Source organism: Peromyscus californicus, unplaced genomic scaffold, assembly GCF_007827085.1.
Source record: "Peromyscus californicus insignis strain IS unplaced genomic scaffold, ASM782708v3 Scaffold_16__1_contigs__length_79575227, whole genome shotgun sequence".
NCBI classification, from domain to species: domain Eukaryota; kingdom Metazoa; phylum Chordata; class Mammalia; order Rodentia; family Cricetidae; genus Peromyscus; species Peromyscus californicus.
Genome location: NW_026294458.1, coordinates 15,637,862 through 15,665,256, shown reverse-complemented (window position 1 = coordinate 15,665,256; position 27,395 = coordinate 15,637,862). Strand labels below are relative to the sequence as shown.

Sequence of the window (27,395 nt, the reverse complement as noted above, 5' to 3'; positions counted from 1 at the left end):
TGGGATTACAGGTGTGCACTACCATTCCTGGCTTACCAAAATTATTTCTAAACACTTGTAAGAGGCCATGCCTCATTGGTTTCTAGTTTCCATGGAGACTGTCCAGGTGCTTGTAGGATGAGATGGTATCAGATAAGGTTTTCTACTTGGTTTGAAGGTAGTCATGTGAAGAGTGCAAGCTGTTCAAATGAGCCAGCTGTTTCTAAGAGTAAATACTTGTCTCTTTTAGCTGCTCTTCTGTTAGTACGTTTGGATGGCTCACTGAACCTTCTGTTTGATAAGAATTCCCTACCGGCATTGGGATTTGAACCTAGGGCCTCAAACATGCTAGGTTAGCGTTTATATACCTCAGCCCTTTTTTTACAAAATCTCTGAATGAAGAAAAGTTATGTCAATAATAGATGGATGTATATACTTATATAAATACAAAAATAGTGTTTATTTTATCATAAATTAGTAAATTGAATACTGTTTGACATTTATTTTTATGTATATTTATTTAATTGTAGAAAGAAGTTCAGGAAATAATTATTAAGTCTCTTGATATCATTACAATTACTGTGCCACCTGCACTTCCTGCTGCAATGACTGCTGGGATCGTATATGCTCAGAGAAGACTGAAAAAAGTGGGGATTTTCTGTATCAGTCCCCAAAGGATAAATATCTGTGGACAGCTGAACCTTGTTTGCTTTGACAAGGTTGGTTGACTTCATCATCCTTACTGGGTTACTTTTAAATAATTATGTTTAAATAAATTAAAAAAAAATAATTATGTTTATATTTCCTTTATGAATTAATTTGCCCTTAATATTTTTGTAGTTTTCCTCTTTCCCAGTTACTTAGCGTATACAGATTTTGAAATATTTTTTCTCCACTCCTCACCTCTCTTTCTTGAAACAGGTTTTCACTATATAGCCCTGGCTGACTTGGAATTCATTGGTATAGACCAAGCTGGCCTCCAACTCAAGAGATCTGCCTTCCTCTGCTCTCCTGAGTGCTAGGATTAAAAGCATGCACCCCCATGTCTGGCTCCTACCTCATTATTTACTTGTTTGTTTGTTTAATCTGCATGTGTGTGTTGCCTGCATCTTTGTCTATATAACACGTTTGTGCAGTGCCCACAGGCTAGAAGAAGGCCCCTGGAGTTACAGACAGGTGTGAGCCACTATGTAGGTGCTGGGAATTGAACCCAGGTCCTATGGAAGGACAGCCTGTGTTCTTAACCCAGTGAGCCATCTCTCCAGCATCCCTCCCCCCACCTTTTTCAGGGAAACCGCATGCTTGTAGTTCTAGCATCTGGGAAAGTGAGGTGGGATGATAGCTTGAGCCCACAAGTTCAGGCCATCTGGGCAACATGGACTCTACCTCAGTGTCTGTTAGTAATAAAATTTAAGAGATATGGGTGCTGGAGAGATGCTCAGTGTTTAAGAGCACTGACTGTTCTTGCAGAGGACCAGAGAACCCGAGTTTGATTCACAACATCCATGTGGCCCCTCACAACCTTTTGTGACTTCAGTTCCAGGGGATCTGGTACCCTCTTCTGGCCTCCCATGGTAACCGAGCATGCACAGGACGAACAGACGTATATGTAGTCAAAACACCCATACACATAAAAACAAATTAAAAAATTAAAAAATTTTAAGATATAGTGGCAGTAAATAAAAATTTCATGGTCTTTTGTATTTTTAGGTAATGCTAAAGTAATAAATAGTCTCTTTGGATATGTATTTACTATGTTTTTTTAATTACTCATAAATACATGTATTTAATGTTCTATGATTTTATTGAATCCCCAACCATTTTGTTGAAGAAAAGCGGTCATTTTCTTATCTGGGTTTTAACTATTAGCTTCCTTCTGGTGTTTAAATTTTCTTCTTGGCTGCTTGTCTAGTAATCTGTCCTGCCGTTACACCAGCACCACTGCTTGTTAGTAGGTAGGTAAGTTAACTGGTGTGCTTTGTTTATGGTGTCAGCACACGGATAAATACAGTTAACACGAGGAGGTGCCTTCTTGTGCAGGTAACGTTTTGCACAGTTCATACCCTGGCAGTATATGAGCTCCGCCTCCTTCTTTCCTCAGGCTCTGTTCCTCTGCATTGTGTACATGTACTTAGTTGTTCTTAGTGTGAGTCTTGGCATTTTATTTTGTTTTAATTTTGTTAGGTATTGTCCTTACTTTGTATATGTGTACTTTTTTTTAGACTGGAACTCTTACTGAAGATGGCTTAGATCTGTGGGGAATTCAACGAGTGGAAAATACCCGGTAAATATTAGCTAGATTTTTCTAGATCATTAGTCCAGTTAATTTTTAACATTTTAGCATATTGAGCATTCTAACATAATAGACAACTGTGTACCTATCACCAAGAATAAATACCTGCTAAATATAAACATACATGTGTATGTTTCAGATATCTTTTAAAATTTATTTGTGAGTGTGTGTGTGTGTGTGTGTGTGTGTGTGTGTGTGTGTGTGTGTGTACGTACGCACGCGCAGGTGTGGGCATGTAGTCAGAGCACAGCTTGTAGGTGTGTGTTCCTTTCCTCCCGCATGTGGGGCTGGAACTCCGGCTCCGGTTGTCCGACCTGGTGGCCCATCAGGTTTGTGGGGCAAGCACCATTACCCCAAGCCGGGCTGTCTGCAGTTGTCTTCAGTCTGCATAGAGAGCAGTGGATTTCATTGTGGTGTTTTTCTCACTTGTCCTCTGTCCCATTGCTCCCCGTGAGGCCACCTCCTGATGCGTGCTTCCTTCTCCCCTGCTTCCCTGTCTCATGTATGACGTGACCCTCTTCCCATCGTAAGATCTCTTCCTCCCCCTCATGGACCTTTTTCTGGTTTCACATGTTAAACACATGCACATGCGCACTCACACACCCATACACACAATTTTAAAATTCGACACCTCATATGAGAGAAAGTGCGATTTGTCTTGCTGAGTCTGGCTTATTTTGCTTTACATAATGATTTCCTGTTCCATCCATTTTCTTATAAATGTGCTGATGATGTAAGTTTCCTTTGACTGAATAAGTTTTATTGTGTACCTGTAGAACATTTTTTTATCCATTCATGTGTTGATGGATATGTGGGTGGTTCCATTTCTTAGCTGTTGTGAATAATGTGAATGATGTGAATAATGTCTTAACAAACATGGGTGTTAAAGTATTTGGTTTTCTTTTAACACTGTGTGACCCTGGCCGTCCTGGAATCTATCTATGTAAACCAGGCTGACCTTTGACTCACAGAGATCCTCCTGCCTCTGATGGGATTAAAGGTGTGGGCCACCATGCCTGGCCTGGAAGTTGAAGAATTTCTGTGTTATGTTGGATATCCATATCCAAGAGTGGGAGTGTTACAGCTGGGCTTTGTGGTAATTCTATGTTTTAATTTTTGAGAAACCTTCCTACTGATTTTTGTAGTTGCTGAACAAGTATATGTCCCCACCAATAAAGATATTTAAGATTTCTCTCTCCTCTTCTCACATCTTCACCATCATTGGCTGGTGGTTTTGTCGATGGTAGCCATTCTGACTGGGTATGAGCTATAATCCCAAATATAGTTGTGATTTTCATTTCTTTGGAGGCAAAAGATTTTGAACACTTTTTCAAGTATTTATTGGCCAAATGGCCCATATTTCTTCTGAGAACTGTTTTTATTTCATTAGCTGATTTATTGATAAAGTGATTTGCTATTTTGGTGTTGAATTGCTGTAGTTACTTGCATGTCTGAGGTAGTTGGCAAAGGTTTTCCCTCTTTCTCTGGGGTGTTTCCTCACTCTGGTGATGGTTTGCTTTGTTCACTTAGGCTGGCTTCTAACTCACTGGCTAGCTGAGATGAGCGAACTCATTTTCCTGCCCAGCTGTTTGACCGTTTCTAGGCTGACCACTCCATTTCCCCTGGCACATTTTGTTACTGCTACTGAGAAGCCCCATTCATTCCAGTAATCTTCTCTCTTAGTTGCTTTGAAATATATTTCAGAAATATTTGCCCTGATCAGTGTGTTATTTTTCTATTTTCCAGGACTCATTTTTTGCTTTTAAAAATTTTGTTAGTGATTTAACCTAAAGCCTTGTTTTGTGCATGCTGGTCGAGCACTCTGACACTGACCTACATTTGCTACATTCGCTTCATTCATTTGCTTCTCGATTCCAAGGATTCATAGTTTTGCAACTTCTGGTGCATTTTTAGCCTCTTACTATTCTGTTATTCCCTTTCCCCGTATGCGCTGTTTTCTTTCCATCTGGGAATCCTTAGTGAATGTGCATTTGTTTCTTTCTAGATCTTCTTTCCCATGATGTGTGAGTAATGTTTGTGTGTATGGTGCATGTGTGAGTGTGCAAGTGTGTGTACCCTAGCTGATGCACATGCACAGAGCAGAACACAGGGTGTTTTCCTCCTGCTTCCTACCTTACTGACTTGAGACATGGTCTCTAACTAAACCCAAAGATCACCATTTTAGCCAGGTTGGCTGGGTCATTCCTCTCTTGGGATCCACCTGTCTCAATTCCCTAATGCTGGGGTTGCAGGCATGGGAAAAACATATCTGTTTTTGTTTGTTTGTTTGTTTTTTAAATGGGTGGTGGAGATTCAAAGAGCAAGCATTCTTAGCCAATGAGCCATCTCTCCGTCTCTTCTAATTCTAATTTTAAAATTCTCCTTTTGGACATTTTTTCCCCCCAGTTGTCATGACTTCAATATCCAGCCTCTGGGGTAAACAAAGCAAATGTAATGAGTTGGTTTATAACAGTCCTAGAAGAGTTCTTGGTACCTAGTAAATACTACATAGTTTGCATGTTTTTGTTTTTGTTTTTTTTTTTAATGGCAGGGATTTGTGTTTGTGTTGCTGCTGAGGGTCAGAGTCAACCCTATTCTTGCTAACGGTGTGACTCTTTACTGCAGAACTATACCCCAGCCTTCAGTGGGCTGAACCCCAGCCGTCAGTTGGTTTTCAGACAGCAGTCTCTTACTGTCTTACTCTTGTTTGAATTCACTGTGTGGAAAAGGCTGACTGAACTCTTGATCCTTTCGCCTCTGCCTCTTCTGTGCCCGTATCACTGCACTTAGCATAACATAGGTAATTACAGATGGAGTTTCATGTATTTTACTGTAATTTTCGGTTGGACCTTGAACTCCTTGGTTCAAGTGCTAGGATTACAGGTCATCTCTACCATGCCTAGTTTGATTTTTTTTTTTTTAATTACAAATTTGAAAAGATGTTAGAATATTGGTTTGAGTCTAGAGATTTGCAAACCTAATTCGGTGTGTATTCTCTGTTTAGATTTCTTTTACCGGAAGACAATGTTTGCAGCGAGACATTGGTAAAATCTCAATTCGTTGCTTGCATGGCTACTTGTCATTCACTTACAAAAATTGAAGGTGTACTTTCTGGTGACCCACTCGATTTGAAAATGTTTGAAGCCATTGGATGGGTAAGTTTGAAACAGGTTTTTTTTGTAACATAGACTCATCTTAAGCACAGCTGTATAGCTGAGGATATCCTGCTTTTACCTCCTGAGTATCGGAGTGAGCCCTTAGACTCTGTGGTACTGGGCTGTATTTTTACCAGTAGCTTCTCCCAGCCCCTCCCCCCAAACTCCATCTCCACCACAGTGCCAAGCCTCAGCTGTTCTCCCTGACCCCCTTCATGTCTTCAAAACAAGCACCACCTAAGTGATTCTAACATAGTACCAATTTTGGGGTGTCAGCCTGAGATGCAGCCTTGCCCACCCTGGACTACACCCTGCTGACCCTGAGGAAATAGTCCCAGAAGACTCAGTGATTCTGGTCTCTCTTTAATCACTGCTAATTCCTCAGTCCCAGCTGACCAGCATCAGTTGTCCCAGCAAAGGTTTCTCTTTAGTGGTTCTGCTCTTTGCTTTTTGTTTTGGGTTTTGGTTTTTAGAGACAGGATTTTTCTGTGTAAGATCTCTGGCTGTTCTGAAACTCACTTTGTACACCAGGCTGGCTTCGAACTCACAGAGATCTCTCTGCCTCTGCCTCTGGTGTGCTGGGATTAAAGATGTGCACTACTTCTGCCAGGTGGTTTTGGGCTTTTGTTACTACAGCCAATTATTCGGCTCCTCTGACCAGAACCATTTTCTTCATTTAAAAATATTACATAAATGGCCCCACTGGCCACTGAGCTCTGAGTGCTCAGTGCCTTTTCTAGCCCAAAGCTCCAAAGTCCTTCCACAGTCCTCTCCAAAACATGGTCAGGGCTGCCATAGCACACCCCACAACCTGGTGTTCATTTCTGTTTTGGTTAGGATTTCTGTGGCTGTGGTAAGAAACCATGACCAAAGGCAGTTTCGGGAGAATAGAGTTTATTTGAGCTTACAGTTCACCTGGCATTCATCCTTTAAAGAAGTTGGTGTAGGGACTCCAAACTGAACTTCCTGGAGGTTGGAACCAAAGCAGAGGCCTTGGAAGAGGGCTGCTTACTGGCTTACTCAGCCTGTTTGTTGTCTTTATTTTTATTTTTTTTAGAGACAGGGTCTCTACAAAGCCTTGGCTGTCCTGAAACTCATGTAGATCATGCTGACCTTGAACTCACAGAGATCCACCTCCCTCTGCCTCCCAAGCGCTGGGATTAACAATGTGTGCCCGCCCCTGCACCTGGCTTCAGTTTGCTTTCTCATACCACCCAGGACCACCTGCGTAGAGGTGGCACCATCTATGGGGTCCAGGCCCTCCCACATTAATCATTAATCAAGAAAATGCCCCACAGGCTAGTCTGATAGCAACATTTTCTTGGTTGTGGTTCCCTCTTCTTAAACTGGACTTAAAACTAGTCCTAGGACATTAAGATACATCCCAATTTCTGAGATGGTCAGATGTGGGAAAGTATGTTGTGGAAGTGTATAAATTTGATTGTTTAAAAAGTTTTCCTCATGTTTTGCATTAATGGATTCCTCCAGTTAGTCAGATTAGTTTAGTTTTCTTCCGTGTGTATTTAGTGCAGACTTTTGCTGAGGCTCTGTCTAGGTTGGTGGCACGTTCATGCCAGGCACATCATCTGAGGCTGAGCTAGTTGAAGTTTGTTTTTTCTCTCTTCCCCCTCTGCATTATTGGGGTGTGTGTGTGTGTGTGTGTGTGTGTGTGTGTGTGTGTGTGTGTGTGTGTGCATTCAGTTCTCTTCAACTATGGAAATCCCAGGATCAGAAAGCAAATAATCAGGCCTGCATAGCAAGCATCTTCAACCCTTGTGCCATCTTACCCAGAAAAAAATTTTTAAGTAAAGTTGAGAGCTGGAGAGATGGCCCAGTGCTTTTGAGCACTGACTTCTCTTGCATAATATTAGGTTCAATTCTCAGTACCACGTGGCAGTTTAGAACTGTCTGTAACTCAGTCCCAGGGATCCTATGTCCTCTCTTTGCCTTCATTGGCATGAGGTACACACATGGTGCACAGATTACATGTGCAGGTAGAATACCCATACACATAATTTTTTTTAAAGTGTAAATCAAGAGGTTATGACTCTAGTAGCTTAACTAAAGGTGTTTATGATTTCTTGGTATGGCTCTCAAATCACATACTGACCAGTACAGCCTATTTTCTACTTAGTGTTCTATTAACCATATCTGAACTCTGTCTAGGCTTGAGAAAAGCTCTCCTGTAGTCAAGGTTGACCTCAAGCTCACTATGTAGCCTAGGCTAGCCTTAAGCTCCTGATTCTTTTGCTTCGGTATTCTTGAGTACTGGGATTACAAGTGTACACCTGTGAACACATTTGTTGGCAGAAAGGAAATTCCTGTATTATACGCTAAAAATACTTAAAAGTAATAACCATGTGCCTTCAGCTCATTCTGGAGACAGCAGGCTTCATATTTGCTCCTTTATTCTACTTCCAAGGTCTTTCTCCCCTCACCCAAAGGTCGCCAGGTATCTGAGTAGCTCTTTTTATGTTTTATTTTATTTACGTTAGAATAAATATATTTATGTTAATAATTTAGTGTTCACATGTCCTTTGATAATAATTGCTTTTTTTTTTTCTTTAATGGACCACTTAAAAATGAAAGGAGTATGGGATTTTCTGATATGTTGAGTGTTTTCCTTTTAGATTTTGGAAGAAGCAACTGAAGAAGAAACAGCACTTCATAACCGGATTATGCCCACTGTGGTTCGTCCTTCCAAACAGCTGCTTCCAGAGTCTACAGCTGCAGGAAACCAAGAAATGGTGTGATGTCACTTTAACTCTAGTTTGGAAGTACCTCTAGGAGAGGGAGTCGGGTGTATTAATCCATGAAGATACACGTGTTTTAACTGAGCTTATCAGAAAGGTTACCCCTGATGTGTTACAGGCACTCTGTAAAATGTTGCAATTAAATTCCCAGTGCCCTCTGTCCTTTGCCACTCATACGTGTGATAGTCAGTCTTTTTAGTATGCATCCGTATTCCTAGAATTGCATACAAAGAATTTATAAAAAGGCACTCTTAGTAGTTTTACTCTTAGATGAATTTTTAAGTGTTCCTCTCATTTATTTTAGCATTTAATGTGTCAGTATTTTTATGAAAATGTTGAATACTATTTCCCATCTTATCCCCACTCTCCTATGCTAGGAACTGAAGCCCGGGCCATATGCATTCTGCCTGGGTGGTCATACCATGAAGCTACACCGTGACAGCATTCCTTTTTCATGGGTGGTGCTGAGGGCCTCTTAGGTTCTGACTTACTCAGAGTTGCTTGTTACTTCCTAAATGTATTTTGTGGATGTTTTAGTTTTTCTAGCTGGTATATATTAATCTGTACTTACTCTCTTGTTTTTAGGAGCTGTTTGAACTTCCAGTAAGTGAAGATGCTTTCTTCTTCTTAGATAAGTACATTTGCTTTTGTTTTTAAAGAATAATAAGTCCTTTGTGCCTTTTTTGAAATTAAATAGGCTATTTATGAGATAGGAATTGTTCGACAGTTCCCGTTTTCTTCTGCTTTACAACGGATGAGTGTGGTTGCAAGGGTACTAGGGGACAAGAAAATGGACGCCTACATGAAAGGAGCCCCTGAGGTCATTGCCAGTCTTTGTAAACCTGAAACAGGTAAGGGAATGACTAGGCTCTGGGTAAAACTGATGTTTATATGAACTTACGTTAGCAATTCTAAAATTAATTTCCTCTTCTTTTTAAAAGTTCCAGTTGATTTTGAGAAAGTTTTAGAAGATTACACCAAACAAGGCTTCCGTGTGATTGCTCTCGCACACAGGAAACTGGAGTCCAAACTGACATGGCACAAAGTACAGCATGTTAGTAGGTAAGGCTGAATGGCTTTCCTATAGTTCCCAAAGTGCATCACTTAGATTCCTCTAAGTCATGTACAGTAATGACGTGGTTATGTATTTATTAAAGGTTGAATGTGTGAAATGTGTATATTGTAACTTTGTTAGTGTTTGAGGTGAAACTATGGGTTTTTTTTTTTCTTTCATTCGATATTGCTCTTTTTTGTTTGTTTTTCAAGTTTCTTTGTGTAGTCCTGGCTATCCTGGAATTTACTGTGTAGAGCAGACTTGCCTGGAACTCCAAAGACAAAGATCTGCCTGCCTCTGCCTCCCAATGCTGGGATTAAATTGTATACCACCACACCCCACTCTATTGATTTTTTTTTTTCCCCCTGAGTTTATGTTCTTGAAATAATTGTTTACTTTAGAAGTCCGGAAGTACTTGTAGTTTGTGAAATTGTTATCTGTTTTTTTATTTTGATTTTTAAGTTATCTGTATGTCTGTGGATTTGCATATGTGAGTGCAGTGCCCATGGATGGCAGCAGTGAGTGTTGGATCCCCTTGAGGTAGAGTTACAGGCAGTTGTGAGCTACCTGATGTCGGTGCTGGGAACTGAATTTGGTTGGGTCCCCTTTTAAAAGTGGGACTATGTGCTCTTAACCACGGAAACATCCCTCCAGCTTGTTAGCAGATTTTTACTATGTGCCAAGCATGTTCTAGGAGCAATAAATGAGTCTGTTTATTATTCCTAAAACCACGCAGTGGCAACCAAATATAAATTCGGCAGTGAGTGTCATGAGTCATAATAGCTGCTGTCTTTCTCTCCTGTTTTTCTCTGCTGCTTTCTTTCCCATTTTGTCAGATGACAGTGCTGACACCTTTTTCTTTTCCTGTATAAATACAGCTTTGTATTTGACTTAGTTCTTTTTCCTGGGGCTACAGTAATAAAGTCCTGACAAAGCAATGTGAGGAACAAAGGATTTCTTTGAGCTCACAGTTCAAGGTGTAGTCATTATGGTAGGACAGGGCAGTCAAGGCAGTGGGAGCTTGAAGCATCCAGTTCTATCTATGCACACAGGAGACACAAGTGTGCATACATGCTGTTGCTCATCTCTTTTTCTCCATATCTGCAGTCTAGGATCCTAGCCAGAGAACAGTACCACCTACAGTGGGTAGGTCTTCCCACCTCAGCATAATCAACAAGATAACCCCCCACAGGCATGCCCAGAGCCCTGTCTCCAGTTGATCCTAGGTTATTGTCAGGTTGACAGATGTTACCAGCCATCCCGCCCTTCTCTGGTTCTGGACTTAGCCTTTAAGGGCAGTGCTTTTGTTAATATTTTAGGCTGTTTTAGTATTTTGTAAGCAGGAAGGAATATAGTTTGTCCTGATACTTCTGCCTGTTTTGGAGATCTGAATATAAATGTACTAAAAAACAAAAAAACAGAGCAAGGGGGCTGGAGATGGGGCTCAGAAGTTAACAGCACTGGCTGCTTTTTCAGAGGGCCTGGGTTTGGTTTCTAGCACATATGGTGGCTCAGGACCACTCATGATCCCAGTACCAGGGGATCCAGGATCTTCGTCTGACTTCTGTGGGCACTAGGCACACCACAGTCATACATGCAGGGAAAACACATATGTACAAAAACTAAAACCTAGTGAACTGATACACAAATCACACTGAAAACCATGGGTATGTCCTCATTCCAGAAAAAGACACATTACTCTTATAATGTCACCTTTTGCCATTGTCCCTCAAAGACTAATTGTTCAGTCACCTGTAGTTCTTAAGTCTGTAGTTCTCTATTCAGAGAGCTTTCCATTCCCTTGAATAGGTGTTTCTTTTAATCAGAATACCCTATCCCTCCTTGTTAACTTTGTCTGTTCTCTTCTTTTAGACCGTCTCTGTGTTTTGCCTCATAGGAACAGATTTTTACCATTCTCTTATTATTTAAACCTTTACATTTTAGAGTTGTTAAGTTCATTGGAAATCAGCTGAATCCAGAATTGAGAGCCCAGTGGGAGACTAACTGGTCAATGCTTACTAACCCAGTACTTTCACATTGTTTCAACTGTGTTTTGAACACAGTCAGATCTCAAGGGTTCCCCTCCCTCCCTCTTTCCCCTGCAGTGTCTTTACCGTTTGTTATGAATTAAGTATTTAAAAGACAGTTAGGTTTCATGGATAACAATTGTTAAATAATAATAATTCACTATTGTTGAAATTGTCCATGTTGCGTTTGTGCTTGGGTCTCCGTGTTTGGAGGGCAGAGGTCAGTGGTAGGCATTTTCTCTATTGCACTCCACTTTGGTTTTTGAGAACAGTCAGTCTCTCACTAACCCTGGAACTGCCCGGTTCACCAGTGCTAACTGGCTAGCCAGCCTCAGGGCTCCTCCTGACTCTGCCTCCCCAGCACTAGGATTACAGTTGTGCACTGCCAAGCCTGACTTCTTACATGTCTGCTGGGGATTCAGATCAGATCTTCGCGCTTTCATGGCAAGCACTTTCCTGGCTGAGCTATACCTCATTCCTGTTGTTGATAAATCACTTGGTGATTTCATATCCGAGTTTTTAGTTGGTAACTTAAGGCTTTCTTTCCCAGTTGATTAAAACTGTGTCTATGGTATAGTTTTGTAGCTTGAGACTTACTAGTCAAGACAGAGTCACAGTTTTGTTCATTGAACAGACTTTGTCACCATGATAGTGCTAAAGAATGTTTTTACAAACATCTATTAGAGAAATGTCTTTATATTTGACCTAGGGATATGCACCAGCATAGTAGATAATCAGTTATTGAAAGAGTAACATTGTGATAACTCTTGGTTATCACTATTCTAAAAGATACATCTGTAATGAATCCATCATAGGTATAGCTAATATACTTCTGGTATAGCTCTCGGTGTGCCTTCCCTTAGCATTTAAATTTGGCTATATTTCATGAAGGACACAGATTTGTGCTTTTATCCTTTTGTATAAAATATTAATATGCCTTAGTGCCAGAACCGATTAATGTTTACAAAGATAGATATTTCCAGATGATCTTTGTATTTCATATCAGGTTAATTTTTATTTCAATATATTAAAACATTGCTTGGAAATTATTTTTGAGATTTAAGTTTTTGGAGATAGTGAACTGGTACATACAAATGTGGTTCATTCAGCATGTGAGTGTTTTACTTTATAACTTAAAGATATTTTAGATTTATGTATTTTAGATTGCTGTCAATCTTTCAGCCAAACTAAACCATTGTGTATTAATTCTTTTCTTCAGAGATGCCATTGAAAACAACATGGATTTTATGGGATTGATTATAATGCAGAACAAATTAAAGCAGGAAACCCCTGCAGTACTTGAAGATTTGCATAAAGCCAACATTCGAACTGTCATGGTCACAGGTGAGTGTGATGTGGAGCTCACGTTGTGTGTCATTTATGAAAACACATTATTTAGTGGCTCTACCATGTATTGTCCTATTTCAACTCTACATAATTTTCCAAGATAATAAGATGACTATAATCCTTGCTTTGATTTCTAACAAAACCTGTTTATAGAAAATATAGAACAGTAGTGAAGGAGAAACTGAAACATTTTAATTCTGTTCCTTTTTATTCTGTTTCCTGTACCACATGTTGTACATTGCCTTGTGTGAATTATCTGTAAATGTTTCTTGTGCTGTAATATAAAATCCTGAGGAATAAGTGCATGCCTTGTTCATTTTGGGGATTGTTTGTAATTTATTTTAATATTGACATATAAATAGAAAGTGATTACCAGGTGTTTGTCAGAATTAAGATTAGAATTTTTAAAATTACACTTCTTTTCCGTATTATGGGTTTGTATGTATGTATGTGTGGGCGTCAAGAGATTAGCTTACAGGAGTCAGTTCCACTTCCGTGTGAGAGCTGGGACTCACACTCAGGTTACCAGGCTGGCAGCAGAGCTCCTTTTCCAGCAGAGCCATCTTGTGGGCCCTCTTTATTCTCGGTCTGTTCTGCCAGCCATAGACGCTGTAGGAGATGCCTAGTACTCATTCTTCACATCCATGTTTCCTGTTCAACTGTAGATGTATCCAACCTTCTTATTAAATAATAAACACAGAACCAATGCAAAGAAGAAAGCCAAGAGGTCAGAGCTAAGAGCTAAAACCTTACCCTTCCTCCTGCGGTGGTCCTACCTCTCCGAACCAGAGCTACCCCTGTGTTAAAGTCTTTATATAGAGTTCCTGTCCTGCCTTCTCATTGGTTGTAAACCCAACCACATGACCGCCTCCTCACAGCCTGTCTGTATAGGCCTCCAGGTTTTCCATGATTGGTATTAAGATTAAAGGCATGTGTATCCAATAATGGCTGTATCCCTGAACACACAGAGACTTACCCAGCTCTGCCTACCAAGTGCTGGAATTACAAGCGTACGCTACCACTGCCCTGCTTTCCTATGGCTTGCTAATAGCTCTGACCCCCGGGCAACTTTATTTATTAACATACAAATATTTTAATACAAATAAAATATCACCATATTTCCCCTTTTCTTTTTTAATAAAAAGAAAAAAAAGAAAAAGCTTATAACTAATATAAGAAAAACTATATACAAAAGTACAATAACTATATACAATATATACAAGTAATAAATACCTAAACAATGTCTAGTCCATTTGTATTTGACAAATTCAGAGAAAATAATTTCATTATCTATCCTATTTTGGTAAGTCCAAAATGTATCCTAATTAATCTTCAACTATAACTAACTAAACTTCAACTATAACTAACTAATCTTCAACTCCCTCAGAGACCCAAGAAGGAAATAATATTAGCTAACAAAAATAAAAACAGGAAGTGCACATAAGCAACTTCCAAAAAATTTGTGAGTTGACAGAAACAGACAGCTGTCTGGACAGTCACCTGAGGTTTCTCCGAAGTGCTGGGGCATCATCTTCAGCCTATAGGCTTAGCATATCTGACAGACTCATTTGTGAAGTAGGATGTACACAAGGTCAACAGTTCAACCTCACATTGAGTGAGAGTAGTCCATGTACCAGAAACACCTGAATTCCACTAGTGTCATGTCATGATTCAGGATTTTAAATTCTGGAAATTGTTGATGGTTTTTTAATTCAGCTGTCCATTCTTCTTGGTTGTGTATATATGGCTTCATCTCAGCATCCCATTCTTCTCCATATCCCTCTATCAAATGCCAGTCTACTATTGAGAGGCGTGAGCTTAGTTACTCTTCAAGAATAACTGTTTCAGCTGCTGTTCCATTGCACATCAGAGGCCATCGGCCCACTGCCTGTTCAGCTGCCTTCGAAGAAAAGGGCACTGTACCTTTTTCGAATTGCGAAGGCCACTTCAGGGATGGTGCCATATTGTCCTGGCCTCTGAAGATGCCTTTTGATAAAGCCATAACCACACTTGTTTTGGCAAGAATCAGTAATCCTTTGTTTTATGTCCTGTCTGTCCATTTTGTCCTGTTGATTCGAGGATACTTTGTTGTCCAGTGGCTAACTTTTGCCACAATGAAAGTTAACTCCATATGCAGTTTCTTCAATGCCCATATTTTCTCTGAAGTAGATTGGTACTGCCAGGAGCCGACATGTCTCATAGTCATAACATAAAAGAAAAATTTTCTAAGTTATTAAAACATTTTAAATGCCATATTCTGTAGATCTCTGAAGGGTTTGAAGATAACCTGTCTATCTAAAATATATCTACTCAATCTTGAAAACATACCTAATATAACTACAAGTTCTATTATAATATCTAACTACTAACTTTCATTTCTTTATATCCTAATAGTTGGTAATAACATTCAAGGATCAGAAAATTGCATTACATTGTTAGATGAATGGTACAATTAGAAAAATATATATAACATTTTCTAACAATATCAATTTCAATATATATAATTTGTATACAATATAAAACAATCCAATCCAATGTAAAGTATTTACATTTTTCTTTTCTTTCTTTCTTTTTTTTTTTTTTTAAATAAGAACCTTAAATCTAATCTCCTTTGCTTAGCCTTTTTCCTAACCCTTGACAACAACTTGTAACCAACCCCCCTAATCAATGAAAATTATCCCAGACCCAAAACCCATTAAAAGATAAAAAAAACCAACCGCTCCACACCACCTCTTTGGGAATGTGGGCGTCGTATTCTTGAAATTGCTTCCTGCTGGGTATGGGCGAAGGTATCTTTATCCTGAAAGAAAAATTTTAGGTTAGTTGTCAAATTCTAGGAAAGGTAAATATATCCTTCGTTATCCAGTCTGTGTATAATGCCAAAATTCAGGGTTTATCTCAAATCCTTATTCAAGTAGTCTTTGAGACTGGATCATCTCAGCTAGCTCTTCTCAAAATTGCTCTGAGCACTTTGTAGTTCAAAGCTGATCTGTAGATGATGTTTGTCAGCTTAGTGATGTTATTATTGTCCACGTGGAATTGTTGTTGTTGTGGGGCCCCATCTTCTTCCTGGAGACTTCAGTTGATGTTAGGCCTAACCGTGATTTCCTGCAAAAAACTGATAAGAGACTCGAACACAAAGACTATATATGCGACTTTTTAGAATTAGTTAGTACTCTATATGACCATTTATATCTTAACAAAGTTTAAAATGTATATATATCTATATATTGATCTTGTAAATTTTGATATAAAATTCATACTTTAAGAAAAGTTTAAAGAATCAGAATAGAATCAAAGAGTTGAGATTCGTAATAGAATAGTCCCTTAATTAATTTGGCTTTTCTCCTGTCCCATAGCAGAAGATGGCTCTTTTCTTCTGGCATGATACAGGGAGTTTGCATTTTCCTTTTAACAACATGCTTGAGTTTAAAGAAGGAGAGAGCCATTCTCCAACTCCAAAGTCAGCTTTAAATTTTAATTGAACTGGGACTATTAGAAGTTAAATAGTGTTAAATCTTTAAAGAAAAGCAGAAACAAACATTTAGGAAGACATAAAATTTTTTTAGATAACATACCCATACGCCATTTCACTCTGTTTCTTAGGATAGATGATTTGTTCCTTTTCTTCAGTTGTCTCATTTGTCCAGGGTTCTTCAAATTCGTTAACCTTCATTTTCCTAAAAGACAAAAACAAAAACCTTTCCCCAAGGTTTTTTGGGGATGTTCCTTTTTGACAAGTTATCTGATTAAATGAAAAGGCATGTGTTACTGGTGTAAGTTAGTTTAAATTGGATGTTTACGATAGTTGATGAGCTATCACCTCCTCTAATTAAGAGGTCTCTCTTGTTCAAATCGAACCTTTATCAATTTTGATGGTACCCACAGCTTATCTTCTCCTGTAGAAATAAAAGCAAAACCTCGTCCCCAACGTAACACATACCCTGGTTTCCATTCTGAGGTCAGCACATCCTTAAAGTATATAGGTTGATTTAATTCTGTAGTTTTTTCTATTATCCAATGTCTCTCTGCAGCTGTTGTTCCTTTCTCATTGGCATTGAGAAAATTCAAAGTTAATAGAGCATTATGTAGTCTATTTCTGGGGGTTTTTGTTACTCCTTTTTGTTTATTTAGCATATCCTTTAGAGTTCTGTTTGATCTTTCTATAACTGCTTGACCTGTAGGATTATGTGGTATACCTGTAACATGGTTTATATTATAATAGGCAAAAAACTGTTTCATTTTAACAGAGACATATGATGGAGCATTATCAGTTTTGATTTGTGCAGGTATACCCATAATGGCCATAACTTCTAGCAAATGAGTGATTACAGAATCAGCTTTTTCAGAACTCAAAGCAGTTGCCCATTGAAATCCTGAATAAGTATCGATAGTGTGGTGTACATATTTCAGTTTTCCAAATTCTGCAAAGTGAAACACGTCCATCTGCCAGATTTCATTCCTTTGAGTACCTTTTGGGTTACATCCTGCTGGTAATGGTGTTTGATTGTAGAAGGAACAAGTAGGATATTTCTTTACTATTTCTTTGGCTTGTTGCCAGGTTATGGAAAAATCCTTTTTTAAACCTTTACTATTTACATGATGTTTTTTATGAAATTCTGAGGCCTCCAGCACATTTCCTATCAATAATTTATCAATCTCATCATTGCCTTGTGCTAGAGGGCCTGGCAGACCAGTATGGGATCGGATGTGAGTTATATATAAAGGATGACTCCTTTTTCTGATTGTATCTTGTAATTGAATAAATAATGAAGTTAATTCTGAAGCATCGTGGATAAATTCTGCAGTCTCAATATGTAATACTACTCTTTCAGCATACTGAGAGTCAGTTACTATATTGAGAGGTTCTGAAAAATCCATTAATACCAACAGAATAGCATACAATTCTGATTTTTGAACTGAATTATAAGGACTTTGAACCACTTTACTTAAATTTTCTGATTTGTAACCTGCCTTTCCTTGTTTGTTGGCATCTGTATAAAATGTACGAACTCCAGATATGGGTTTTTTCCTCACAATTCGAGGCAAGATCCAGTCAGCTCTCTTTATAAGATCAATTCTATTGCTTTTGGGATATTTGCTGTTAATTTCTCCCAAAAAATTACTACAAGCTTTTTGCCAAGCTTCATTTTCTATCCATAATTTTTCAATGTCCTCCTTAGTTAAAGGTACGACAATTTCTGCTGGGTCTATTCCTGCTAATTGACGAAGTCTCAATTTTCCTTTCCAAATCAAGTCAGAGATTTTTTTCCACATAAGTTTTTAATTTTTTATTTGGTTTATTTGGTAAAAAATATCCATTCCAATATAATATCTTTCCTTTGCATTAATATTCCTGTTGGGGAATGCCTAGAAGGTAAAATAACCAAAATGCAATCCAGCTTTGGATTAATATGATCTACGTGCCCTTCATGTACTTTCTTTTCTACCAAGGCCAATTCTTTCTCAGCTTCAGGTGATAATTCTCTTGGACTATTTAAGTCCTTATCACCTTCTAAGGTTTTAAACAACTTATTCAGTTCATCATTTTTTACCCCAACAATAGTTCTTAGATGAGAAATGTCTCCAAATAATCTTTGAAAGTCATTAAGAGTCTGTAGTCGATCTCTCCTAATTTGCACTTTTTGAGGTCTAATTTTTTGAAGTTCTATTTTATATCCTAAATAATTAATAGAATCTCCTCTTTGTACCTTTTCTAAAGCAATTTGTAATCCCCAGCAAGGCAAAATTTTCTTTACTTTTTCAAACATTCTTTCTAAAGTATCTGCATTTGAATCAGCTAATAAAATGTCATCCATATAATGATAAATTATAGATTTAGGAAATTTTTTACGTACCACTTCTAATGGCTGTTTTACAAAATATTGGCACAAAGTTGGGCTATTCAACATTCCCTGTGGGAGAACCCTCCATTGAAATCTTTTAACCGGTTGAGAATTATTATAAGTAGGCACTGTGAAAGCAAATCTTTCTCTGTCTTTTTCTTGTAAGGGTATTGAAAAGAAACAGTCTTTTAAATCAATAACTATGAGAGGCCAGCCTTTTGGTAACAGTAGGTAAAGGAATTCCAGATTGTAAAGAGCCCATTGGCTGAATTACTTTGTTAATTGCTCTAAGGTCTGTTACCATTCTCCATTTACCAGATTTTTTTTTTATAACAAATACAGGAGAATTCCAAGGGCTGGTTGATTCTTCAATATGATGAGCATTTAACTGTTCTTCCACCAGCTCTTGTAAAGCCTGGAGTTTCTCTGTTGTTAAAGGCCATTGCTGAACCCATACAGGCTTGTCTGTTGACCATTTTAAAGGTAGAGCTGTTAATGTTTTTGGAAGATTATCAGTTGTTGTGCCCTGTTCTTGTATGACATGGATGGCTGGTGAGCACTCATTAGAATAATATCTTTTAATATTTCTCTCAGAAACATGTACTAATTTATGATTTGTTTCTGGGATTGGAGGGATATTAATCTGAGTATTCCATTGTTGCAACAAGTCTGGACCCCACAGGTTTATAGTTATGTTAGCCATATATGGTTTTAATTTTCCTTTCTGTCCTTCTGGACCTATACATTCAAGCCATCTTACACTTTGTTTCACTCTAGATAATGTCCCAATTCCTAAGAGTTGAATGTTTACCTCCTGAAGAGGCCAAGTTGGATGCCAAAATTCTGGTGCAATTATGGTAATGTCAGCACCTGTGTCTACCAGACCAGACAACAAAACACCATTTATTTTTATTGTTAGTTTTGGTCTTTGTTCATTAATAGAAGTTTGCCAAAAAATTTTCCTTATGTTTTTTCCTGTATTTCCTATTTTCTCTGTTTCATCATCTCGACTAACATGATTTATTCCAATAGACATTTGGTTATTTAGTTGCTTTGAGTAGGGGTTTCCTCTACAACTGCAGGAAAGGTTTGAACTGGATTTACTGTGGGGGCCTGCCTGAGGCCCCTCTGGGAGTTTCCCGAAGCTCGAGGCAGAGGGTTACCCTGTCTGTCCCTTGTTGATCTACATTCGTTGGTCCAGTGTTTTCCCTTACCACACCTTCTGCATACTCCAGAAGGAAGGGGCATTCTGTTGCCAGTGTTCCTTGAATAAACATTATTTCTAGGAATGACCTGTTTACAATCCCTTTTCAAATGTCCTTGCTTTCCACATCCAAAACATCTAACATTGCTCAAACCTTTTGAAATTGCTTTTCCTACCCACATATCATCATGGTCATAAGCCTCTACATTAACTGTATCTCTAATCCAATCTTCCAAAGGTTCAGATCTTGCCTTTAACGGCCTAATTATTCTTTTGCACGCTGCATTTGCATTCTCAAAGGCTAAAGATTCAATTATTATCTGACTAGCCTCTGAATTCGGGACCATTTTTTGTACTGCTGAAGTCAATCTTTGTAAGAAATCTGTGAAAGATTCTTTGGGGCCCTGTATAACCTTTGTAAATGACTCAGTTTTTTTTCCTGGTTCTTCAACTCTGTCCCATGCATTCAAAGCTGCCGTTTTACATAGAAGTAGGGTTTGGACATCATATGAACATTGTGTTTGTACTGAAGCATATTGGCCTTCGCCAATAAGCTGATCCTGGCAGACTTGTATTCCGCTATCCCTCCATTGTCTTTCTATATTTTTAGCCTCATTACTGAACCACATTTTCCACTGGAGATTTTGTCCGGGTTCAAGAACAGCCTGTGCCAATTCCCGCCAGTCCTTTGGTATAATCCTATTACAAGTTGACCAGGTGTTTAACATTTGCTTTACATATGGGGAGTGCATGCCATAAGATGCTATTGCCTCCTTAAATCTTCGTAAGTCTAACATTTCAACTGGAACCCAAGTATTTTGTTCATTCTCTTCATCAGGTAGCTGCTGTACGGCTACTGGATAAATTAAGGGTGATTGTGTGAAAACTGACTTTCTTTCTGTAACCTTACGATCCAATTTTGAAACAACTTCACTATTTATTTCTTCTGTCTGAATTTGAATTTCTCTATAATTCATTTTTACCGGTTTAACAAGTTTTTCTAAGACTGTTATCCTGGCACTTAAGTTGACGATCTTTTTAAATAGTAAAATGAGGATAAGAAAAGTAATAAACTGAATAATTCGATCAATATTAATCTTTTCATATAGTTGTTCCATTGTCAGAGTGCCTAAAATTTCAAACAAAGCCCAATTTTCTTCCAATGTACACATAAAGCCCATTTTTTTTTAATGTAGAAAAAAATTATCTTTTAAATAGATATGTTAATTGACTTACCAAGTCTGGGTAGAACAGTAGAATCCCAGGGAATTTCACAGCCACCTGGTGTTCGAGGTGTGAATCCAGAGAGAGAGAGAGAGAGAGAGAGAGAGAGAGAGAGAGAGAGAGAGAGAGAGAGAAAAAGTGTAGCCGCTTGAGCCGAGTCAAGCCTTGGCTTTACAGGCAGGGGGGGCAGGTCTGAGTTGTTTGTAGCAGTTGCAAGTAGCTCCAGCTGCGGGTCAGTCAGGCCTGGGCCCAAGCTAGGCAGCCGGGCCGCCCAGGCTGGAAACCGGACCTGCCGCCAAGCCAAGCCAAGCGGTTTTTAATGAATTCTTGTCACGTTGGGCGCCAAATGTAGATGTATCCAACCTTCTTATTAAATAATAAACACAGAACCAATGCAAAGAAGAAAGCCAAGAGGTCAGAGCTAAGAGCTAAAACCTTACCCTTCCTCCTGCGGTGGTCCTACCTCTCCGAACCAGAGCTACCCCTGTGTTAAAGTCTTTATATAGAGTTCCTGTCCTGCCTTCTCATTGGTTGTAAACCCAACCACATGACCGCCTCCTCACAGCCTGTCTGTATAGGCCTCCAGGTTTTCCATGATTGGTATTAAGATTAAAGGCATGTGTATCCAATAATGGCTGTATCCCTGAACACACAGAGACTTACCCAGCTCTGCCTACCAAGTGCTGGAATTACAAGCGTACGCTACCACTGCCCTGCTTTCCTATGGCTTGCTAATAGCTCTGACCCCCGGGCAACTTTATTTATTAACATACAAATATTTTAATACAAATAAAATATCACCATATTCAACCTTAATGTGTTTTAAATATTTCAAAAATTAGGTGACAACATGTTGACAGCTGTCTCTGTGGCCAGAGACTGTGGAATGATTCTACCTCAGGATAAAGTTATTATTGCTGAAGCATTACCTCCAAAGGATGGGAAGGTTGCCAAGATCAATTGGCATTATGCAGACTCCCTGACACAGTGTAATGAATCATCAGCAATTGACTCAGAGGTAATATTTATATTGTCTTTTTGAATTTGCTTATTTGAATTTAGTATGAAAAAAAAAAGATGGTACAGGAAAACCCAGTATTAACAAAAACTGAAAATAGACTCAAGGACTATCACTCCAGAGATTCTGATTCATTAGCATAAGAATCTGAATGTTTAAATTTTTATATTTAGTCAAAATTGAGAACCATAGTTTGAAAATGTAAGAATCCCAAATACCCCATTTTTAATCATAATCAGTAGTAAACGATCCAGGTAGTCCGTAAAAATGCAATTCTTGGTCTGGTGCATGCCTTTAATCCCAGCATTCAGGAAGGCAGAGGCAGGCAGATATCTATGAGTTGGAGGCCAGCCTGGTCTACAGAGCGAGTTCCAGGATAGCCGGGGCTACACAGAGAAACCCTGTCTGGAAAAAACAGAAACAAAAAAAAGCAGTTCTCAGATCACTTCAAAGTGAAGCTGATCTTGTCATCACCTCTTTAGTGACGGGATTATAGGTGTACTGCCTATAATCATAGTTTTTCTTTCTTTCTTTTTTTTTTTTAAATGAATATTCTAGGTAACCTTAATATTGATTTTTTCCTTTTTGAATAAATGGTAAGGTTTTTTTTTTGTTGTTGTCATTGTTGGTTTTTTTGTGTGTGTGTGTGTGTGTGTGTTTGCTTTTTTTTCCTTTTGAGACAGGGTTTCTCTGTGTAGCCCTGGCTGTCCTGGGTCTCCCTCGGTAGACCAGGCTGGCCTCGAACTCAGAGATCTGACTGCCTCTGCCTCCCAAGTGCTGGGATTAAAGGTGTGAGGCACCCCTCAGCAAATCCTAAGATTTTAATGATATGTATAATATATAATGTGAAAGAATCCAATCTTGGAATAAGTATATTGAACATAAGAACTATATTTCTTCGTATGACTGCCTGAATATTGTTCTGAATGTCTCATGTACAGGATATTCCAATTAAACTTGCCCGTGATAGCTTAGAGGATCTTCAGTTTACTCGCTTTCATTTTGCGATGAATGGAAAGTCATTTTCAGTGATACTGGAACATTTTCAAGATCTTGTTCCCAAGGTAAGTACTGTGAATTTATGGATGTTTTCATGAGCTTACTGTGAATGGCATTTTAACGATTTGTGTTTGTTTTCTAGTTGATGCTGCATGGCACCGTGTTTGCGCGAATGGCGCCGGATCAGAAGACACAGTTGGTAGAAGCATTGCAGAATGTAGAGTACGTAGTCATGGACTTTTATGGTTTCTTGGTCCCCCCCCTCATGAATTGTAATTTCATTTTCAAATTCAGAATAGTAATTCATATTTCTTATGTATAAGTTTAGCATCCTTAATGTTTCAAAATCTGAAACTTTTTGAGTGTCAGAATAGAATTTGAAGCAAACATTCCAAAATATGAAAAACTCCAAAAATCTGAAATACTTCTTATAACAGATGAGATATGTTGTGTGTGTGTGTATGAGTGAGTGAGAGAGAGAGAGAGAGAGAGAGAGAGAGGCATTCATACCTATAAGATAGGTAAGAACTTTATGGGTTTTGCTTTTGTTTTTGTTTTTTGTTTTTTGTTTTTTTTTCTTTCCAAGACAGGGTTTCTGTGTAGTTTTGGTGCCTGTCCTGGATCTCGCTCTATAGACCAGGCTGGCCTTGAACTCAGAGAGATCCGCCTGGCTCTGCCTCCCGAGTGCTGGGATTAAAGGCCTGTGCCAACGCCGCCCGGCGAACTTTTTTTTTAAAACAAGCTCACCTGCATGTTTGTCTAGCTGAAGTAAAACATCACAATGCTTTCTTAAGGTTATACCTACACAAAGATCATTAATTCAGTGCTCTTTCCTTTGAAATTCATGTATGTGCTTATAGTTTGTTATAAGCAAGCCCCACTCACTCCCCGTTCCCTCCAATCCCCCCATCTCTCCTTCTACTTCTGCCTCCTAGGCTCATGGGTTTTTTCTTCCTTTCTTCAACCTACTCAGTCCACTTAGTGCTACTTGTATATGTGTGGGTGTATAGTGAAAGAGGTGACTTTATAATTTGACTTTTGGGGTATTTTTGTTTTGAAGGCAATGTCTTAGCTAGCCTTGAACTCTTGATTCTCCCAAGTTCTGGGTTTATAGATTCACACAAATGCACTTGGTTCCTGGCTCTGGAGTTTTAGTAACCAGTAATGTTTGAACTTTCTAAGGGAGAAGTCTTTGCTCTACAGGTCAGGAAATCAAGACACCAAAATCATTTGTTCATGTACAGACAGACATAAGTTACTCAGCTCTTTCTGCTTTTAGCCCAGTGTGCTGTCAGTAGACTGTCCTGTCGGGGTCGTCTAGTGTGTCAACTCATTATCCATTAGCTCTCTGTGACTCTGTGCTGGAGAATCCACTGCTTTCTATGGGAGTTGTAATAAAATCTTAAATTTCTTTTTTCTTAGTTACTTTGTTGGGATGTGCGGTGATGGTGCAAATGATTGTGGTGTAAGTAAAGTTTTTGTGGGTTTTTTTTGGTAGTTCTTTTTTTAGCCTGAGTTATAGTCACAAAATTTAATCAGTTTTCTTGAAACAATTAGGCTTTGAAGAGGGCACATGGTGGGATTTCCTTGTCTGAGCTTGAAGCTTCCGTGGCATCTCCCTTTACTTCTAAGACACCTAGTATTTCCTGCGTGCCAAACCTCATCAGGTAATGGAGATTGGGATCTTTCTTTCTCTTTCTGTCTATTCCCCGCCCCCCCCCTTTTTTTTTGAGGAGACCTTAATAAAACGTGCATGTGTTTTGCCTGCGTGGAAGTCTGAGCACCGCTACCATGTGTGTGCTTGATGTCTAAGCAGACCAGAAAAGAGCATCTGGACCCCTGGAACTAGAGTCCGGGCAGTTGCGAGTTGCCTCCATGTGGGTGCTGGGAATCAAACGCTGGATCCTCTGGAAGAGCAGCCAGTGCTCCTAACTGTCCAACCATCTCTCCAGCCCCCTTAGCATGTGTGCACCCCCTTAGCACCTGCTCTGTAGTTTGAGATGGAATCCCACTTTGTAGCACTGGCTGGCCAGGAATTCACTATGTAGCCTGAATGGCCTTGAACTTGTATGATCCCCCATTCTCAGCCTCCCCAGTGGCTATGAATGAATATAGATGTGAGAGCTAGTATTCCTGGCTTGAGGTTTATAATTTTGTTCTAGCTTGTGTTTAAAATATAATAGGGTAAAGTATCATAAAGTGCAATATAAACTTGTTATAATGTTCAGCAGTGTATTTGATCTATAACAGATTGATGCTTTTGTGTTGTGGCATAATTTTTTTGGTATCCAAGAACTTCATTGTAGCTGTGAATGTTGATGTTCGTCTGTCATGGAATTGTGCTCCGAAGGACAGGCTTAAGGTGCTGTTAATCTCATGCCAACATTTCTATTTGCAGGGAAGGCCGTGCTGCTTTAATGACGTCTTTCTGTGTGTTTAAATTCATGGCATTATACAGCATCATACAGTACTTCAGTGTTACTCTCCTTTATTCTGTGAGTACCGGTACCACACAGACATGGTCTTAATGGTCAGGCACCAAAGGTATTGAGCATGTGTCATTGATCTTGAATACATTGATTGAACCTGAAACTTACGAAGTGTGTATAAAATTACCATGTATTAATGGAGTTGAATAGCAGTGCCATTAATTTGGGACACATGTTCCTTAAAGCCTGCACCCATGGCTACAGCTTTGTGGAGAAGAAATGCTGATTTTGTTCTTTGTAGTCTGTAGTACAGATTGGTTTTGCTTGTGTTGGACAGGATTTTATGTTTGTAGGCTAGTCTCAAATTCATTATGTGGTTGAGGACGGCCCTGAAGTCTAAAGATGTATGCCTTCTGTGTTATAGTCACAGTTGTAGTTAACTTTGCTGTGTATTTACAGAAAAAGAAAGACATTTCAGTAATAGTTGATAGAACTTTATGAATGTGGAGAAGAATGTCACAGTAGTTACAGTAGGTTACTCTATTAGATTATGGTTGACATGATCTCACTGTAGAGTTCCTACTGATTGACACTAACATCCTAAAGGTATCTCTGTGAACATTCCCTTTTTACTATTTACAGAGTGTATCAGAAGGGAAGACATAAGTATGAAGAAACTTAAAGATACTGACATTTGAGAACACTGAGGATTAGAATGTTGAATATTTTCAAGTTAAACTTTTTGTACTAATATTCGGCCAAAGTTATGCAATGATTGTTACTGTTATTAATTTCAAAGGCAAATGTGTTTCAGTTTCTGAGCAGGTTCAAGTATCATTTTGAAGGTGTCATTCTTGGGGAAAAACAAGATTATAGCCTGGCAAAGTGCTATGAAAACACTCTTAAACTTTCACAATTGCTGTTCTAGATCCTGAGTAACCTGGGAGACTTTCAGTTTCTCTTCATTGACCTGGCAATCATTTTGGTAGTGGTATTTACAAGTAAGTATTTAGCTAATTTTCATGATTTCAAAGCATATGAAATTTTGAAATTATTTATTAAGTTTTGGTAAATTTGTATCAGCCATTATAAGTAGCTTATCCTGCTCCAGTTTTCCTGTGTATGTTTTATTACTGGTTGTTTATATTTTGCCTAATCTGTTTTCTAGACTAGAAGTGAGTTATAATCCTGACTCATAAATTTTATGGTTTTTTTTGTGTCTTTTTTTTAAACCTTCAGAATGGGTTTCTTTGCACCATAGAGACCATCAAATAATAACTGTTCTTGCTCGGTTAGTAAATGAGGAGAGGATCCTCTGTTAGCCAGTATGGATTTGATCCTTGGCGCATTATCTTACTCTGACTCTTTTTTTCTTCTCTGCTGAAGTAGATTCTTCTTTCATACAGTACGTCCCAAACACAGTTGCCCTACTTCCACTCCTAGCTCCCTCCTCCCTCTCCTCTCCCCCAGATTCGTTCCCGCTCCATTTCCTTTTCAGAAAAGAGCAGACTTCCACAGGACAGCAGCCAAACAAGACAAAACGAGATATAATACAGCCCTTTATTAGGCTGGACAAGGCAACCCAATGGGAGGAAAAGATTCTCAAGAACAGACAAAAGAGTCAGAGATACCCCCACTCCACCTCTTAGGAGTCCCACAAAAGCACCAAGCTAGCAGCCATTACATATATGCAGAGGACCTGGTGCAGTCCAATCCTTACCGTTTCAGTCTCTGTGAGCCCATGTAGCCCTGCTTAGTTGATTTGGTGGGTCATGTTGTCCTGGTGTCCTCCATCCCACAATTTTTCCTTCCCCTTTTACTTGGGGTTCACCCATCCCTGAGGGGAAGGACCTTCAGTTTAGACTCACTGTCTGTATAATGTCTGGCTGTGGGTCTCTGCACCCACTCCCATCTGCTGCCAGAGGAAGCCTCTCTGGAGACTGGACAAACTATGAGTATAACAGAATATCATTCAGGGATCATTTTATTTCATTGGTCATATTTGGTCCTACTGTAGGTTCCTGGGCTATCCAGTCTCCAGTTTCTGGCCATCTAAGTAGTGTTGGG

General features: G+C 39.0%; 1 protein-coding gene across 6 annotated transcripts in view; it reads left to right on the top strand.

Moving 5' to 3' along the window:
* The window catches only part of Atp13a3 (ATPase 13A3), a 99,454-nt gene that overhangs the window by 40,801 nt on the left and 31,258 nt on the right, over window positions 1–27,395 (top strand). For 5 of the 6 annotated variants that reach the window (XM_052740525.1, XM_052740529.1, XM_052740528.1 and 2 more), the window contains 15 exons: window positions 510–698; window positions 2,202–2,263; window positions 5,277–5,427; window positions 8,058–8,174; window positions 8,766–8,783; window positions 8,878–9,031; window positions 9,122–9,242; window positions 12,481–12,605; window positions 21,725–21,900; window positions 22,842–22,964; window positions 23,042–23,121; window positions 24,322–24,364; window positions 24,457–24,566; window positions 25,298–25,394; window positions 26,257–26,329. In XM_052740525.1, the coding sequence (XP_052596485.1) occupies window positions 510–698; window positions 2,202–2,263; window positions 5,277–5,427; window positions 8,058–8,174; window positions 8,766–8,783; window positions 8,878–9,031; window positions 9,122–9,242; window positions 12,481–12,605; window positions 21,725–21,900; window positions 22,842–22,964; window positions 23,042–23,121; window positions 24,322–24,364; window positions 24,457–24,566; window positions 25,298–25,394; window positions 26,257–26,329 (1,639 nt within the window). The remainder of the gene's footprint in view (window positions 1–509; window positions 699–2,201; window positions 2,264–5,276; window positions 5,428–8,057; window positions 8,175–8,765; window positions 8,784–8,877; window positions 9,032–9,121; window positions 9,243–12,480; window positions 12,606–21,724; window positions 21,901–22,841; window positions 22,965–23,041; window positions 23,122–24,321; window positions 24,365–24,456; window positions 24,567–25,297; window positions 25,395–26,256; window positions 26,330–27,395) is intronic. The other variant, XM_052740524.1, reaches the window with a different exon arrangement.